Source organism: Seriola dumerili, unplaced genomic scaffold (genome assembly GCF_002260705.1).
Source record: "Seriola dumerili isolate Sdu_G_001 unplaced genomic scaffold, Sdu_1.0 BDQW01000149.1, whole genome shotgun sequence".
NCBI lineage: Eukaryota > Metazoa > Chordata > Actinopteri > Carangiformes > Carangidae > Seriola > Seriola dumerili.
In genome coordinates, this window is record NW_019174404.1 from 17,244,114 (window position 1) to 17,262,231 (window position 18,118).

The following is an 18,118-nucleotide window of genomic DNA, read 5'->3' on the forward strand; positions in this document are numbered from 1 at the left end:
AGGATCTTCATAAAGAATCTGTCACAACCTCATAGCTACATCAAAGAGCAACGAGTCAAAGTAAATCAGAGTCACGGAGCCTGGCAGCAGCATCGGCGTAGAGTGCAGGGGAGGGGAGCTTTGCCACACTACACATACGGGTTTCCGAGCCATCACAAATTGGGATCTTTGACCTGTTGGACGGTCATGCCCAGTGATCCACATTATGGCTGGATGGGAAAAAAAATGTAATAGTGAGAAATGTATTGTATTGTAGACTATACTTAGAGAAAAATGCAAAAGAAATAGCACGCTTATTAGATGAGCTCCACACAGTTATCTGAAAATACATTATTCACTCAGCTTAGTTGTTAGAAAAAAAAACTGTTTGACATTAAACTTAAATTTACATTAAATAGCTATAGAAAATACACTAATACTCACTTAGGTGGTACGTGTGGGTGCACATGTCATAATGGCTCTCAGCTCCCAGTAATATTGCTTATCCTAAATGAGATAGAAAGAATAATTCCAATAGATGCTTTGACGCCCGTCATCAGCAATGAAATGAACACGGTGATGAAAACATTGGCGGCGCGCACAGCTCCAAATCCTAAACTAAACACTGTATCATGTGCACGGTCTTAGCTGACTCAACAAGATAAAGTAAATGCTGGCACTCACAGTTAAATAGTCTTATTATATAATATGGGGAATCAGTGAACAGCTATAAGCTATTATCAGTGTAACTTCATTAAATAAGCTCATTTCCATCAGCTGATCTACTCTTAAATGAACACGTTATACGTTAACTGTAATAACGTTATCGTTCTGTTATGGTTAATGAATTGTAACCTACAGAAAACATTGTTACAGTCTTTACAGTCCATGGTTACACCTAATAGCTAACTATTGTTAATTAACAACAGTGACAACAGTGTTAATACTCACGAAGACTTAACATAAACTTTCACACTGTAACTTCAGCTGCAAGAACATTATTATAACACTTTGCTATAATGTTTACTCTGAATGGAAGCGACTTAGTGTTGATGTGTCTGTCCAATCAAGAAAAATCACATCCTTGTTGATAACCTGTTACCTACCAGTTCCTGTTTTTTCTTTTTTTTTCTTTTTTTTTTATGAAAGAGACCATGTACAGCTTTCAGGATAAATGTTACCATTTCATACCCCACACCAGATTGTAGCTTCAAGCTAATTCTTATCTGCAGTCCCCAGAGTAGTTAATGTTGTGTTTTGTGTTTTGTGCTTTGTGATTGTGGTTTATGTTTTGTCATTGTGTTTTGTGAGTTCTTGTTGGGATTCCCTCTTTACCATTGCCTTTTGTGATCTGCCGATGTGATTCCCTATTTGTTGTTGTGGTTTTGCACTTCAGGGCCACCGTATCATCCCGTCTTATGAGATCATCTTTCTTCCACAGCCAACTTTACTTCGTTACTTCCTACCTCCAAAAACCTGAGCTGACAGGAACTGACTGATTATACTGTGTATTAACTGTGAGTCATAGAGAGACTAAGAGATAAATGATATGCCGCCTTTAGCTCCCTCCTAACAAATAAACAGGGGGGTATCTGTATTCTGAGGGGTTTAGAGTACTTGGAAGGAATTTACATTATACTATTGAAAACAGCATGAGAGTGAGAAAAACTAATATGAGGCTGACTTTATACTTCCATGAAGGAAAATACTATTTACAGAAAATTCAAATGTAACGCTTAAGTGAATAAACAAGATGTGAAGAATGCAACATTTTCTTTTTATTTTCTTTCTCTCTTTTCTTCTTTTTCCAGCTTGTGCATGTCAAATCAAATTTTTGAGCGAGGAGTGGGTTGCACTCAGGGGACTAAATTTCATATAAAATCCATTCAAGATTTAGTTTATTTACCGTGAACCAGATTTCAATTTATCTCAACTTCCATCCTTGACCTATCTTTTGAAGACAGTGCTCTTTTTCCAAACTTCTCCTGCCTTAGCTGTGTTACCAATCACTTTCACTGCTACATTTCACTTTGTGGTTCCTCCAGACGTCGGTGCTGGTTTGACGCACGTCTCACAGAAAACCAAATCGATAAAAAATATTGGAGTTTGGTGCAGTGGCTCTTCCCAGTGCCCTGGGGCTGACTGATGATGTACAGACAATAATGAAAGGTCAGTCGCTAATCGAGCTTAGCCTGCAGCGATGGCAGGTTCATGCCACGCAGGACCCTAGAAGGCTTTCAGAGAGAGGCTGTAAAAGTGTAATGTTATTGCCTGTTGGTTTTCATGGTGCTGGCACTGTACTGCTGTAATAGAGGCTGCTGCTCTGTGGCCACACAGTTGCTCAGGAGCCGCCTTTGCATTTACAGTAAATTACTGCAGATTCAGGGGGTACATTAATCACTCTTCTCCTCACTCTTTATAAAAGCTACAACAGATTAGATAGTCCAGTTATTGATCTATCAGCTCATAAACAAGATAGAGTAAGAAAAGACATTTTGAAACTTATTTCACTGATTGTTCTCAATGCCATTTTGACAAAAATAGGCCCCATATTCACGCCAGAAGTAATCATCCGCTTAATGGTGTAAAACTTAGACAAGTAAAACAGATGGAGCTCCAGTTTTATAATTGTGTTTACAGCTCACAAAGTGGCAGCTTGGCATCTTTCACAGAGTTGGAGGTTTCTTCATCTGCGGCATCCACAGATAAATCTCTGCAGCACTGAATATCAGAAGGAACCAAGTATCAAGTATCTCATCATTATGTGAATAAGATGAAAACATTCACATTGCTTTTATGTGACATTTGACAGAAGAAGTAACACATTATTTATCTTACAAATAAAAAGCTACATTTATAAGCAATATAGCACTTAAATACGAGGATTTTGCTACTGCAGCTTCTTGGTCTGAGCAGCAACTTAGTGGCTAATAGTAGCCTAGCTAATTGTGGTTAACTTTTATTAGTCTGTTTGTTCTTTACTTGTGTAAGTGTTAATGTGTGTTCAGACCAAATGGGAAGTTAATGTTTCCACAATCAAGCATAAAAACCTTTCCCCCAATTTCCCCCAGGTTTTTTTTTTTTTTTTTTTGTGCAAATTGAAAGTGCGCATAAAAACAGGTGGAGGTAAAAACATACTTTGGGACATTAGTGCAGCTAGTTTCTTTTTCAGCGGAAAATTTAATTACGTTTCATGCTGGAGTGCTCTTGCTTTTTATATGCCGACTGTCAGTGATGGTGCAAGCCTCGCTCGCCGCCAGCTCCTCCATTTAACCCTGCACCGGTCAAAGTCGAGCACCACTCATCTCATCTCTGTGGAACTGGCCCATTAAAACACAGCTTGTGGCGAGTGTCGGCGAGAGGTGCGGTGTGAAAGATGAGAGCAATAACAGAAAAGAAGCACATCAAATCGCACCAGTAGTCGACCCCTGGGGTGTGGATTGAATTGGTGCGTCGTCCGAAGCTCTGGAAGGAGAAAAAGCTTCAACGTGACGTCACTTTACAGACTTCTCCCCTGAGTTGTATTATGGGAGCTTATGAAGACACCCTTCCCTTGCAGAACGTTACATGTGTATAACAAAAAAAAAAAAAAAAAAAATTACAGCTGGGGGCCTGGAGGCATGCAGTGTGATTTGTGCTGAGGCCATGGAGAATTACAGTCACATTAGAGATGTCCTCTGGGCTTCACTTGCACGCTCTGTGAACACTAGCCCTGTAGGCAGCTAAGTGTTCGAGCCGGCGCACGCTCAGCAGCACCGCAGTGTTGCGCTTAAAAAAAAACCCAGAGCAATAAGTCTATTTTGAAGGAGAAAGTATGGGGAGACGCATGTCATTTACACATCAGTGTATCTTATCAGTGCACGTCAACTCATTTTTTACTTTTGTACCGATGTTAGCCAGCCAGCGAGATCAATGATTATAAATGATTAATTTGTGAGTTATGACTCGCTGCCCTGTTTCCTCCCGCAGACACTAAATCACAGAGGGGGAAAAGCAAACCTAGGTGCTGATTAATTCAAACATTAATTCTCCTTACAACAAGCCTCCCAGTCAGCTTTAAATAGGCCCATTGTTCAACTGAAATTCGCTCTCACAAGGCGCAGTCGTCTTTTCATGGTAGTGTTCTTGTCAGTGAGTCACCAATTAATTTGGTGCATTCTGGAGGACTGGCCGATGGCAAGTAGTTGCGCACCAATCACATGTATTGCAAGTTTGTTTAAACATGAAGATTTGACCTACATGCAGTCTGCGTGGACTTTACTCGAGACGCTGACAACAAATCTGATCACTGCATGTAATCAATTAACTTCAGATCAATTAAAACTCATTTTTGAAACTGCAACAAACACCTTCTTCTAATTGCATGTGTTGGCCCGAGAAGGATCCTTCCTCCGTTTAGCGCTGGTTGCATGTCAGCCAGCAGTCAAAGTGATGAGGCAGAAGTCAGCGCCTTTACCGGATGAAGAGGTCACGGCCATGCTTAGAGGGTCAGGAGAGCTAATTAGACAGAATGAATGACGGGGACCTGAGGGGCTAAATGCAATTACCAACAGCGTGAAAGGCATAAGTAGAGGAGATAAACCCTTGAGATATCAGCTGATGAAAGTTTAAATTCTTTAACTTTAAGCCCTGAAATACCTGAAGTTAGAATCAAATATATGCAGTGCTGTTACTATACGTGGGTAGAGCTTGGAGATAGTGGGAAGCTCGCCACACAAACAGCTTATTGCTCATTACTACACAGCACACACTTCAGTAAATGTTAATGCATCAGAGGTGTTTGCAGGGATGAATATGTCTCCCTTCTGTCAGCGTATTTATTGACAATATGACAACTACAATGACTATGTAAAAATTTGCCTGCCTGCCAAATTAAATGATGAGCTATGAAGCCGCGGTGAACCGGGGTAACAAGGATCACCTGCTCCTAAATATATACATCCCCGTCTCAGCAGTCGCTGCAAGATGATTTGGACTGAGCCTGCAGACGGCAGAATGTCACTTCAAGCACGTCTGGAGAGTGAAGCAGCCTGAATAATCATTATAGCCTGTTCAGCTCTTTCCCCCCAAAAAAAGAGGAGCAATAAGCAGAAGAAGTGGCGGTGCTGCGTTTTTCATGTTGTCTGTTTGATTGTTTGATCCAGGATTAAAGATGCACGGGAAACCCAGATGGCTGTCTCCGCTTGGTCTGCTTCCAAAGACTGTCACCGTTGGAAACAACTGGGACTCCCTTAATATCTTGGCAGTGTATAGGAAGGATGTCTAGAGGAATTTAAATCTGCAGAAATAAGACCGGGGTTGACACTTAGCAGTGTCTGAAGGCACAATGGTAACAAGGGCAACAGGGCATAAATGAACCCCTAAAGAAAAATCTCAAAATCAAGAACATTTGCTCATAGTCAGCTTGTCTGGTTTGTGATATAAACCACACTGACATTCAAACAATAAAAAATGACAAAACTTGAATGGATACCATGCTTATCCCACACAAGACTGTTGACAGTGTTGTCTGTTTCTGTGCATGGCTCATTAAATGCAAACTAGAACACTTGCACTGTGTGGGAAAGACACTGGAGAGGTGTAAGAGGGGAAGTCTTATGCTACTACAACCTACAGCCATGCTAGTAGCTCTCTGAGGCTGCACCAAGATGGGAAACCACACTGGCTGTGGGTGTGGTATATTAAAGTGGCACAGAGCATCGTGTCCTCTTCACTATTAGATATTTCTCACACATTCCCAACAGATAGATCAAGTGGACGACCCACACATTAAAGGCTTTGTGGGAAAATCCTGTAACACAGTTAATAATTCATATAAAATGATTAACTAGAGGGTTATGTTTGCATTAATATTCATGAAAATATATAATCTATTACATGTGATATATTTTGGCAAGAGGTTGGCTTGTTTCGAGCCCTCAGCTTTTTCATAACTCTTGTTTTTACATTAGAAAATTAAAGCATTGTTTGATTCACTGTTTATCATGACTAAATAAAAGGATAGGATGAAAGAATAAAGAAATGCTTCAGGATGGCAAACAAGCTTTAGCCTAATGTGCTTTTTTACCTTTGCTGTGTGGAGAATTACAGCTGAAGTAGACAAGCTAGCAAGGCTAACGAAAACTAGTATACAGATAGCTGTGGCTGTATCCGCTGACCACATGACCCTCACATTGCAGGTCATAGCTGAATGCTAATGTCAGCATGTTAACGTACTTGCAATGCTAATATATATATAATGTTTACCGTGTTCATAGTGTTAGTTTTCGTGTGTTAGCATGCTAACGTTAGCTAATTAGCACTAGGCACAAAGTACAGTTGAGGCTGACGGGAATGCCATTAGTTTATTTGGTCATAAAACAAAATCTTGGACAAATTCAAATTTTAACCTGTATAATTAACATACTATAGTGTTCAGGCTCGACGAGTGCATTGATACCTGTAAGAGCTAACTAGTATAAGCCCTTTTACCCTTTCGGACAGGACACACGGAGTCAGCTGTAAAAACAGCAAGGAGGAAACATAAATAGACATATCAAATGTTCCCCATATTATATTGACCACATAAGGGAAAAAGCCATTAACCCAATGAGTAGCTACAACAAAATGTTTACTTTATGACATGATATAAAAGGAAAAAACCAGGGCAAAGTCAGTAAAGTCAGGACTGTACTGTATTAACACAATACTTAGTGACAGAGAAATATAATTAGGTACTTTAGGGATATTTTTCATGGTGATATTAGAATTAGAATGGTATAATAATACTATAATATAGAAATGATTTAAAACATATTCAGGTCACTGTAAAGCCACTAAACAAAATTTAAACTACTGGAACTACAATCTTAGGGGTATGATTAAGATTTATTTCAATTTGAAAATATACCCATAAATTTGTCATATGAAAACAATTATACAACCTTGAACATTTTTATCACAACAGGATCACACAAGTTGAACACCCACATCCCTGCAATACAAAGAATTGCCCTTAATTTACTTTTTTTTCCTAAACATTTAAAACATTTTTCAACAAAAAAACTAAACAATACAAGATTCCACTACAACTTTCAAATTGCCATCTATTAAATACCCAGAACCCCTCGGTGCCCCAGGGAAGAACCCGCACACGCTAGCTTGAAGTGGTGCGATCAAAGAAAAATGCAAGAGGGGAGAAATTCAACCTATAAATCTGTGAAGCTCAACTTTGTCTTGTCCCAAAGAGGGCACCGGCCAGTAAATCTTTGCCACTGTGTCTGGTCACCGACTCTTTTATATCATATCAAGGGATTTGTCTGGCAGGAAAATCTGCCCATGATTTATTATGTTATAAAATGGGTTTAACATGCCATTTCTATAGCTGGAAGCCTTTCCGGAGTAATAACACCACAGACCACTGCTATTTCACAGGAAAGTGAGCTCTGTTGTAAAGACAAAGCTCTGGATTCACACTGTAACTATTGTGTTTGTGTGTGTGTGTGTGTGTGTGTGTGTGTGTGTGTGTGTGTGTATGTGTGTGTGTGTTTAACATTTCCTTGAGTTTTGAAAAATCCCCATCTAATGTCAGAGTCATTCCAAGGGGGACGTTGACCTATTTCAAAATTTATGCAGCATTTCTCTTGAATATGATAATTGTGATTTTGCATACAAACATAGATCATCCTCTGTTTTACTCAACAGCAACAACACTGTTGTTACAATGATCGAACAAGAACAAAGGCCTGGAAAAAATGCTTTGGACCCTATCATTCATTTTAATTGTTCCGTCCAACAAGAAAGGCAATGCGTGCACATGCACAAAGAAACACACGAATGCAACATGCGCACACTGATGCACACACACATACACACATGCGCGCACACATGAACACGACACACGCCTTTCATACTGCAGCTAAGATGGGTATTAGACAATTTAGTCCTGACATGTTGCAGCAATGATAGCTCTACTGCCACGCAAAGGCGTCCCCTGTCACTCCCAGCGGCTCCCTCCTCCACCTTGATGTCATGGTGAGTCGACAACATCATTACTCATCACATCACCACTGAAACACATGCCTAGTGCAGCACTATCACTCTCATATTGATATGTTGGTTATAGTATTATATTCAATGTACTGTATGAGAACATTATTTCATATAAACACGTCCACAGTTTCATATATCACTTTTATATTCACATGTCCACTTTATCACTAGATCACCGTCATATTGACACCCACTATAATAGTACATCACTTTCTTTTGTCACAAATCCACTGTGTCATAGAAAAAAAATTTTTTCAGCTGATATGTGTGCACTGTGTTGTTGACGTTGTTATCATGTGCGTCAGTCTGCATCCTTTTCAAATCATTTTCATGTTGACCCGTCTTGGGCCACTTGTTTCTGTCACCTCGGCCGCTGCCCCGTTTGATTTGCGAGGGACATATTCAATATCAAAGTTGCTCTTATGACGTCCTTTCCCTCGGCTCCAGGCGAACAGAAGCAGGAAGCAGAATATGACCACACCTAGGAAGGACAGGCAGCCCATGGCTGTAGATATAATGATAGTCTTAATGTCTATGGGGACTGTCATGTTGTACAGTACTGTCCCATTCCCCCATGTGCTGTTAGAGTCTGTCAGATAGTTTGAGCTCCTGTTGCTATAGTGAGATCTGTCCCCAATGCCCAGGCTCTTCACAGCTAAAGAGGCTGACAGGCTAGCGTTGCCAGCAGGGTTACTGGCAATACACAAGTACACCCCGCTGTCATGCAGCTCCGCTGCCTTGATCTCCAGGGTGCCATCTGGTTGGACTTCCACCCTACCACTGCTCTTGGCTGTGATGTAGCGTCTGTGAGGTGTAATCCAGACCACAGAGGGCCGAGGTGCTCCCTCTGCCATGCAGCTCAAGCGGGCGGGCTGACCCTCATCAGCCATCAGCAGCTGTGTCGTGTTGGGTCCAATTCGTGGCCTGGTGCAGGTCATGTACCTAGACACCAGAGGCTCCCTGAGGTCACGCAGAGTTTTCCCCAGGAGGTGCTCGGGGGCACTGCACTCAGGCTGGACATCCAGAATCTGCAAAGAGGGGGGCTTGTGGCTATTGAGGAGCCAAAGCAATCTGCAGTCGCACACTAATGGATTTCCTCCAAGACAAAGCCTCTGGAGGCTGTCTGGTGAGGCAAACACTCCCCTCTCCAGAGAGTCCAGACGGTTCCGTGACACATCCAGTAGTTGCAAAGATTTGAGACCCACAAAAGCAAAGGGCTCGATAGAGACCAGCTGAGCCCCTTGTAGGCGGAGCTCCACCAGGTGTGGGAGTTGGCCTAGCTCTCCCTGATGGATGTGCTGGATGCGGCAGTAGGACAAGTTGAGATGTGTGAGGTAGGGCAGGTTGCGCAGCACTGCGCCAGGGAAGGCAGACAGGTTAGTGTTGGTTATGAACAACATTGTGAGGTTGAGTCCGTGCAGTGAGAGGGGAGGCAGTGTGTCCAGCCAGGGCCAGTAATCAATCTCCAGTTGGCGGAGCCGAGATAACCTTTTAAAGGAGAAAGGCTTTAGAAAACTAATACTCAGGTAGCGCATGCGCAGTTCGACCAGACTGTGCAGATGTGCCAGAGCATCAGTGGGGACCACGGTCAGATTGGACCGCTCCAGGGTCAGACTCTGGAGTCCCAGTAATCCTGTAAAAGCCCGCTGAGAGATGAAAACTAGTTCATTATCTCCCACCTCCAGGGATGACAACCTGCGCAGATCTTGGAAGGCATGATCCAAGAGGACCACCAGTCGGTTGTGGCTGAGGTCAAGGCGGGTGAGGTTGGTCAGACCTGACAGCACACCAGCAGGAACCAGCTGAAGCAAGTTGCTGCGGAAATTTAGCGAGCGGAGAGCAAGCTGAGAGCGAAATGAGCCCGGCTCGACCACGCTGATGAGGTTGTCGCTGAGATCCAGGTCCTCCAGCTGCTGGAATGAGGAGAAGTTGTCGGGCGTGATGATGCGTAGTTTGTTCTTACTGAGGTCCAGGACGCGCGTCTCAATGGGGATGCCTTCAGGGATGGTGGGCAGGCGCTTGCGGTGGCAACTGACCGACTTGCTTTGGGCAGAGCACTCACATCGGGCGGGGCAGCTCAGAGCTGAGCTGGCCAGGAGAAGCAGCAAGGCCCCGCCCAGGAAGAGGTGGCAGTGATGCGGGGCTGGGTGTCGCATGTCTCTTTTACCCACGTTGCCCTCTGTCATGGCACAGCTTCTTGTCCATACAGAGCACCATCACGAACAAGCCCTGCAAGACACAACACATGAACGAGGAAATGTGTTAGAATACGTCACACTAAACTCAACTCAGACTGTCTCACCCCCCCCACTTTCATTTTCCAACGACTTGGTGCCTTTCATGTTGGCTTAAACTGCCAAGTCTTTTCTCTCTTAATGAACTGTCCCTTTTCCTGGCACGGAGGATATAATGGAATTAAACTCACAGCAGGGCAAGACACAGCAAGAGAAATATCAGCTGCAGAAAAATGTGAACGTTCATTGCTGTGCTAACACAAAAGGTTGCAGGCTAACTGGAGATGCTTTATGAGGATGGAAGATGTTTTGTCTGGACGGCGAGAAATGACCCTCGTTAGAGTGCAGGGAGGCCAAATGCCCGTGTGGATTTGTTGTGTCTGTGTATTTTACATCCTAGATAATGGCGTACACAGTATATGTATATGTGTGTGTAGGGGGGCGGGGCAGCAAATGGAAATTGAGGCAAGTATTCAAACTAAAACACAAACTAAATAGGAAATGAAATGTCAGCTTGTGTTTGCTTCTACAAGTCAGTCCACAGAGATTACAGCAGCATTTGCCAGGAACACACAACCCCGGCAGGATGAATGGAAACAAATATATATGACTCTTTACTAAGTAATCAGCATCGTCTCACTGGCTCATTGTCTCATGTTGCACTGAAAACACTGAGTTTCTTTATTTATCACAAAGATTAGGCATCTACAGTACGTATCAATATGCATTAACATGTTTAATATTTCATAGTCAATAGGAAAAAAAAAAAACAAGTGATAAACACAGAAACTCTGAAGAATAACAGATGCATACATTTACATAATCCTCACAACAGTTTCTATTTGCTTCATCGCTTTATTGCTCCTCTAGTTTCCATTCTGCTGCTCGTTATTGCAAATGAAAGCTACTTCATAATCTATATATCTGGATTACTTTGGTCCCTGAAAGTTTACAACAGAAATCAGTCACGTTGTATGTGGTTTGTAGCTGTTTTCAACATTACTCACAGGCTAAATCCCGCTCTGGAGGAACACTACTGCAGTCACTGCTCTCTCTGTATGATGATGGAAAGAAAAAAAAAAAGTGTACTGTTGTGGCAGCACTTTTAGCTCCACATAATATGATAACTGCACTTTATAAAACTAAACTAACTTCGTGGCTCATTAGTTTCCCCGAGTAGGTTGAAGACTTCTTTGAATCAATAAATTTTTTCTTGAAATACTTCTGAGTGTTTTTTTATGATTTACTCATCTCTCTCTCATTCAGTTAACTTTATTCATGGGTGTTGTAATTTATTTTTACATTTTCTTCGTACACAAGAAATGTGGCTCCAGCTCCCAGCCGCTGTACTTGGGGAAGGGGGTGGGGGGTGGTGGTGGTGGTGGTGGTGGTGTTACGGAGAGAGAAGAGATAACGACAGGGTAATGAGGGAGAGAGTACAACTGTAAAACATTTTGTTCTCCGAGAGCCATGCCTCTCCACAGCTCGGGATGGCACAGCCCTTGACAGGAAAAAAAAAAGAGCAGAAAACCACCTCCTCGCAGCCACAGGTTGTTGAATTGACAGATGGCTATGCAGACAGAGTGGCTGACCATAATTGCCTCATTACCAGTTGTATCTGTATTCTGCTCATGGCTATCTTTGCCAATTAGGTGTGTAAAACATAAGTCACATCTGTGAGTGGTGGAAATTTGAATGCACTATCATAAAAGGTGCAGAAAAATGCCAGAAATATGAAAGACGCCTTTATGAAAAAAAAGAAGAAAAAAAAAGGAAGAGGCTTTCTGACTGCTTTGAAGAGCTCTGTCAATCACTGCTTAGCAAAATCCTGCCAAGGTAAGCAGATGATGAGCACACAGACAGACACACACCTTACTTTGATAGTGAAGTGAGTGACGTTCAGAAAATAGCCGAGATGAGGTGGAAGGAGTCGTAGAGAGAGCGCGCGCACAAACACACGCACACACACACACACACACACACTCTCTTTCCCACAGCACTCACCCCTCCGCCCGGCTCAGCAGCTGCACTACTCGCATCTCCGTATCTCTCCTCTTTTTTCCCCCCCTCTTCTTTCTACCGCTGTTTTATCTCTCCGTCCTCCTGTTCACACATCTTCCGCCTAACTCCTTTTCTCTCCCCGAGTCCTGCATAAGCCCCAGTCCGTTCATCAGTCCCTGCAGGCTGGGTTTTTATCGATCGCAGCGCAGACACATCAGATGCCTGGAATGTAGCCTTTAACAAAGAGCAGGCCGTTGCCACAGCAACTACAAACCCTTACTCCCATCCGCTCTATGTAGTCTGCCAATCAAATTAATGAAAAAAAAAAAAGAGGGGAAGAAATAGAGTAAGGAGGGTGACATTTCTTCATATTCCTTTAGTCCTTGCATGGAGAGAACACGCAAATTGAATACATTCCTGGAAATTCAGTTTCATTGGTATAGCGGAGCCTAGTTTAAGGTGTTTCCAAGCTGTCATCCTCACCGCCTTGCTATTTGTCGACCTGTCTTGTTGCCCATCCATCTGGTGCTCTGGTAACTATCTCTGTCCGTCTACCTTATTATCCGTCTACAAGCCTGCTTCTGTCTTTGTGTATTTATCAGTCTGCCTTTACCCGTCAGCCTCTGTTCCTCCCTGCCTCTCTGTTTAATAATTACAGTCCAGTTGTCTGTTGCTGCAGCGGGGAACTGGGCTGGTGATCTGTCGGAGAGTTGTGTGGCACTCAGCGTGCAGTCTTAACATGGCTCTGCGCAGAGAAAACACCACAGCCTCGTAAGTTATTTAAGCTCATAGCAGAAAAAAAAAAAAAAGAAGTAGGCTACATGATAAAACTGCTATTGCTGTGCTGGAGGATTTCTTTTGCTTCTCAGTTCAACTTTAAAAAGGTAAAATAAGTTTAGCTTCCCTGACAGGCCAATAAGAATTCTCATTTCTGAGCTGGAAATAGATTAGATTTGTCTTTCTGCATTTTAAAGCCTCCTATAAAAAAAAAAACTGACACATTTAGATTAAATATCATAAATCAAAATCTGTCCTGATCCAGATTTTCACAATGCAAATAAAAAAAAAAAAAAAAGATGATTCCTCATAGACTGTAAACTGTGTCCTTGGATTAAAATACTATTTCAGCACTCGTACAAGTGGATAACCTTGAAAAATGATGTAGCTTTGATTCTGCTGAAGACCAGAAGTCTGTTTGATGTCCCAATCCATGTAGCACACAGAGCACACTGTCCTCCCACTGCTTTCTTTCTTTGGGCTTTCAGTTGTTTGCCCTTAAGACACGTTTCTACGTCCTCACAATGACCCACTGATAGCTGATGACAGTTGACAGTATGTAATATAATATAATGTGTGATCCATCAAGTGTTTGTGTATGGGTCAGTGGTTTATACAAATGCAATTGTGGAGAAACAAATATCCAAGAAAAAGTAGTTTGACAATTGCAAATCCCTTAACTGTAACTAGCATTTTAGCAAGTCTTAGTCATTTAGGATTAAAAGAAATAATCTCAGGTCACTGCTGTAAAAATTGCTTTGGCTTAGTTCTTCTACTCTCTGTTATGTATTGTCTGGCACCTGGTCAGAATTAGCTGGAGATTAACTAGCTTGTTTTGACTAGAGCTCTGTTTTTCAAGCAAAACGGAGCTAAATCTTTTCAGGCTTTCTGGCAATGACAGGTGGTGGAAGGAGTGAGAGGCAGATGGGGACAAAAATCACTTCCAACATTTTAGGCAGTAAGAGCAGGAAGCTGCTAGTTCATGGGAAATGTGGTCCCAAATTCAAGAAACTACAGTATAACATCGAATAGCAGATATTTAAATGTGTCACATTTTAAAGGTGCGACAATTTATATAACTATGCAGAAAGTAACAGGTGTTGGTTGTGGGGACAAACAAACAAAGGTAATTACAATAATTACAACATGTAAAATTCTCTGTGCATCAACATTGTTTTCCAGCCACAACAGGAAGCTATTTACTGCAAAAATATTCAGCTAAACTCCCTGTATGCTACCTTCCCGGCACCAAATGCATTCATAGCATAGCATCTGAAGAGACAGGCATTTCGCTGAGTAGTTGATGGAGACCAAAACAAAGCTAGAACAAGAGTAGTAGATATTGGACTTAGATTGGCTAGAGCACCAGAAGACGTAATGTTAATTAATTTCCATGCCCTATGCCTGCTGGATAAGTACATAATCTTTTCGCTAATATGTTCACAATATCAACATTATATGGTGATGGTATTAAATCGTCAAAAATGATTAATGCAATGTACAGACTTGAAGTTTGTCCATGGCACATCACCGCCATATGACTCTACACCCTGACTGGCCTATTTGTATACAGCCATGGCTCTGACAGCCTGACCCAGGCTGACCTAGGTGGCACACATACAGTACTGTAGTGGCCATATCTACTCTCCCTTTGAGCTCTACCATATTTTTAGAAACACTCGGAGCCAAGCGTGTCATGGGCAAGATGGAAAACATACAGGATCCCACAGAATTCTGGGTAAATGGTAATGGTGAGGAGGGTCATTGAGAAGGGCAGCCGTTTTGGGCATTTTGGGATTTGGTTCTGAATTGGATTAGAGTCAAAGTGAAACTGTAGAAAATCTGACAGCCGAAAAGGAGCTGTAGGGTGATGCATGAGTCACTGTGAGAGTGAGAGCGAGAAGAGGGAAAAATAAGAGAGCAGAGTATAAGATAAAGCAGAAATACATGAAGAAATGAGGAAAGCCACGCTTACGAGATTTGATAAAACCCTTGTTTGCTTGGGTTGACTGTGATTTCTAATGTGATTTTAACCAAGTAAAGCTTGAGAAACTGATTACAGCTCTTCCAGGAGATCTCCATAATACTCAAGCAATGCTCTGTGCGCATGTTGATTTTAATCTGTAGGCATATCTGTCAAGATGAGCGCCATTAAATCCCTGTTCATTATCACTCCACTTTCTAAACCTGTGGCCTTTGACAGGAGCAGAGCAAATAAACGTTGGACTGAGGAGGACGTGAATTTTATTGACAGAATCGTGCTCGACACTTTTATTTTCCTTCAGCGTCCATTAAATGAGAGCTTTTGTGAGAAGTCCTATCTGCAGTGCTGCAACATTAAGATAACGTTATTAGCACGGTTGCCCCAATATGTGTGGATAGAGGTTTAAAAGCATGGGTCATTTTGTGGTTAGGGTGCATAATAATCTCTACTATAAATCCTCTCTCCTCTTCGCACAGCCTTGCAAATATGTGGCTTTGAATTCATTTACGTGGCTGCAATTATTTCCCACTCAGCTCCTTGGAAAGGAGCCATTATTATTTATAACACAAATCTCACTACAACCTCTGCAAAGAAGTTTAGTGCACATTTTACACTTGTTTGTTCATTTTAAAAAAAGCATACATTTCTCAGAAGTTTTCATTTGGATCACTGAACTCATAAAAACTGTAAAGTACTCATTCATCCTTGTTTTCCCTTGAAATATTAAACATGAGCCCGACTGTTTGGCTTCGCTCATTTCCAGATATAGTATAGTGGCATGAATAATGAAATTATTTCACATGAAAGAGTTCACATGTAGCCGATTATTGCCTCAGCGTGAGCATATAACATAACATACTCTGCATGATAATTGACCTGAAAGGACGTATCATTAAACCAATCGTTCTTTTTGCCTCTACGTATTTATGCGGAAACAAATGTGTGTGTAAATTACGTTTACAACACGCTAGCAGTGTTTTACATGGAATTTGACGGGAGCTTGTTGTGATACAGTGAATTAACAAAACACAAGGGATACGTATCTATTCATCAAATTATCTCATGGAAAAAAAAAATCCCTTTTGATTCCCCCTTTTTTTTTTTTTTTTTTTTAAATGTCCATACCATTACCAAGATGTAGAGGAAACAGAAGCAGAGGAGCTACTTGACTTAAGCTTTAAGACTACAGAAATGTAAATTGTGCGAAAGCACCCGAAAGGCTTTCCTAATACTTTGTACTTTCTGTGTAGCCTGAGCTCAATTTAATGATAATTCACTGTGTATTCAAAACAAATACTAACAAGCCAAATGCATTTTCTATTCTGTGAATTATGGCATGCTGCACACCCGCTGACCACCCTGCAGAGTGCAAAATGTCAGCGGAGTTTTCAGGATGCTCTTGGGATTCGGAAGTTGAACCGTGTTCTTCTCGGCTAATTAGTGCTTGTGCATTCAAACTCTGCCAATTAAACAGCTCCTTTCTGCACCACTGGCCATGTTTCCTCTGAAGCGATGCCTTGTTGAGCCATCAACAGTGTATCCTGTCTTCCACCATGTGGCTTGTTGTATGTCTGCTGTGCTGCGGGCTCACAAGGGATGTTGCTTTACCCTGCAGTCTCTGGATTTAGAAAAGTCCAGTTAATACTTAGACAGTGTTTGCTCATACTGATAGAAAGAGGGAGAGGCGGCGTGGTGCTTCCACACCGCAGCCTTCAGTACTGAAACAAAGAGCATAAACACTGACACAGGCTGTGACACAGCATCCACGCTGTGGACATGAATAATGTGAACATTACGTTCCTCCACCAGCTGAATTATGTCACAACAGCTTGTGCCAGTATATCCTGCTGGTCACATTAAATTGTTGCAATCTGAATGTAAGGCCCTTTCAGACATGCTCCTTGTTACATAGATGTGATAGCAATTTTACAATGCTGGTCTCACGAATAGGTCACTTTAACAGAAAGGTTGTGATGGCATTAGGTCAGACCAAGTAACATTTACCAAACACGTTCAGCGCAGCACAAGTCTGAACTGAATGCCATAGATTAAGGGATTTAAAGCTGCTCTATTAGATTTTTTCACATCAACAATGGATGAAATTACTACATATAATACAGAGGGGCTTGTTTGTAGAGAACAGAAGATAACCATCAGCAGTATGGAGCACTCACCATCTTTTTGTATATTGTTTCGGGTTCATGCAACTTTACTGTTTTGATTCACACACTCTGACATTCAGTCACAAATGGCAACTGCTTCATGGAAAGAAAAAAAACAACAAAGGTCTAAAAACTCACTATATGCTACCTGCCTAGCACCAAGTGATAACGAAAGTAACACAGTTAGCAGCTGGGGAGCCAGATACTAGAGACCAAAGCAGATCTAAAAAGGACAGTGAATACTGGACTTGGATTCATCAGGTGGACACAACTCCAAATGAATGCTCTTCTCTACATGTAAATCATCAAATGCTTGCCAAAGCATCCGCTATATCAACTTTGTGACTTAATTAATGCAGGTTAATGTCTTATCAATTTAAGCTTGGGCTCTGTTGAACATTAAATAAACCAAAAAATGATGTAAAACATGCAGGGTAAGAAGGGGCATGTGTTGCCTGCACTGAAAGTGGTCATTAATTAAGGCAAAATAATCCATCACTGATTCAGCCTGTGACAAAACTCTTCTTCCTGCACATTATTTCCAACTCACCGCTGTTCTCAGCAGTGACGACGCTCTCTCTTGTGCGCCAGAGGCAAAATATCATGTGAGCATTGTGGCGCTCTCTGTAAATGTCTGAGTAAAAGGATAACAAACATGTATGTAAAGGACAAATGTGACTGCCTGAAAACAGAACTTTATTTTAAATTTAGAGATGAAGGCAGCAATGTTATGTAATGTTTCTGAAAAGGTCATCAAGCAACAAAAAACTTTCTGGAAGTTTGATTTAAAAGTGATCTGCAGTAATACATGAATAAAAGAGCTTTAACTGATAAATTAATACAACATTAAACCTGCACTTTAAATGTGAGTCATTAATAAATCCTTCCACAAGCTAAAGGACCAAAAAGTCCATTAAGGTCCTTCCTCATTAATTAATGAAGTAGTTAAG

General features: G+C 41.6%; 1 protein-coding gene across 1 annotated transcript in view; it reads right to left on the reverse strand.

Annotated features, from left to right (window-relative positions):
- Nucleotides 1-7,548: 7,548 nt before the first annotated feature.
- Nucleotides 7,549-18,118, reverse strand: part of LOC111225890 (leucine-rich repeat and immunoglobulin-like domain-containing nogo receptor-interacting protein 2) — a 31,469-nt gene continuing 20,899 nt past the window's right edge. Inside the window, exon 2 of the mRNA XM_022750931.1 lies at nt 7,549-10,239. Coding sequence (XP_022606652.1) covers nt 8,328-10,196 — 1,869 coding nt within the window. The 5' untranslated portion in view covers nt 10,197-10,239 and the 3' untranslated portion in view covers nt 7,549-8,327. The remainder of the gene's footprint in view (nt 10,240-18,118) is intronic.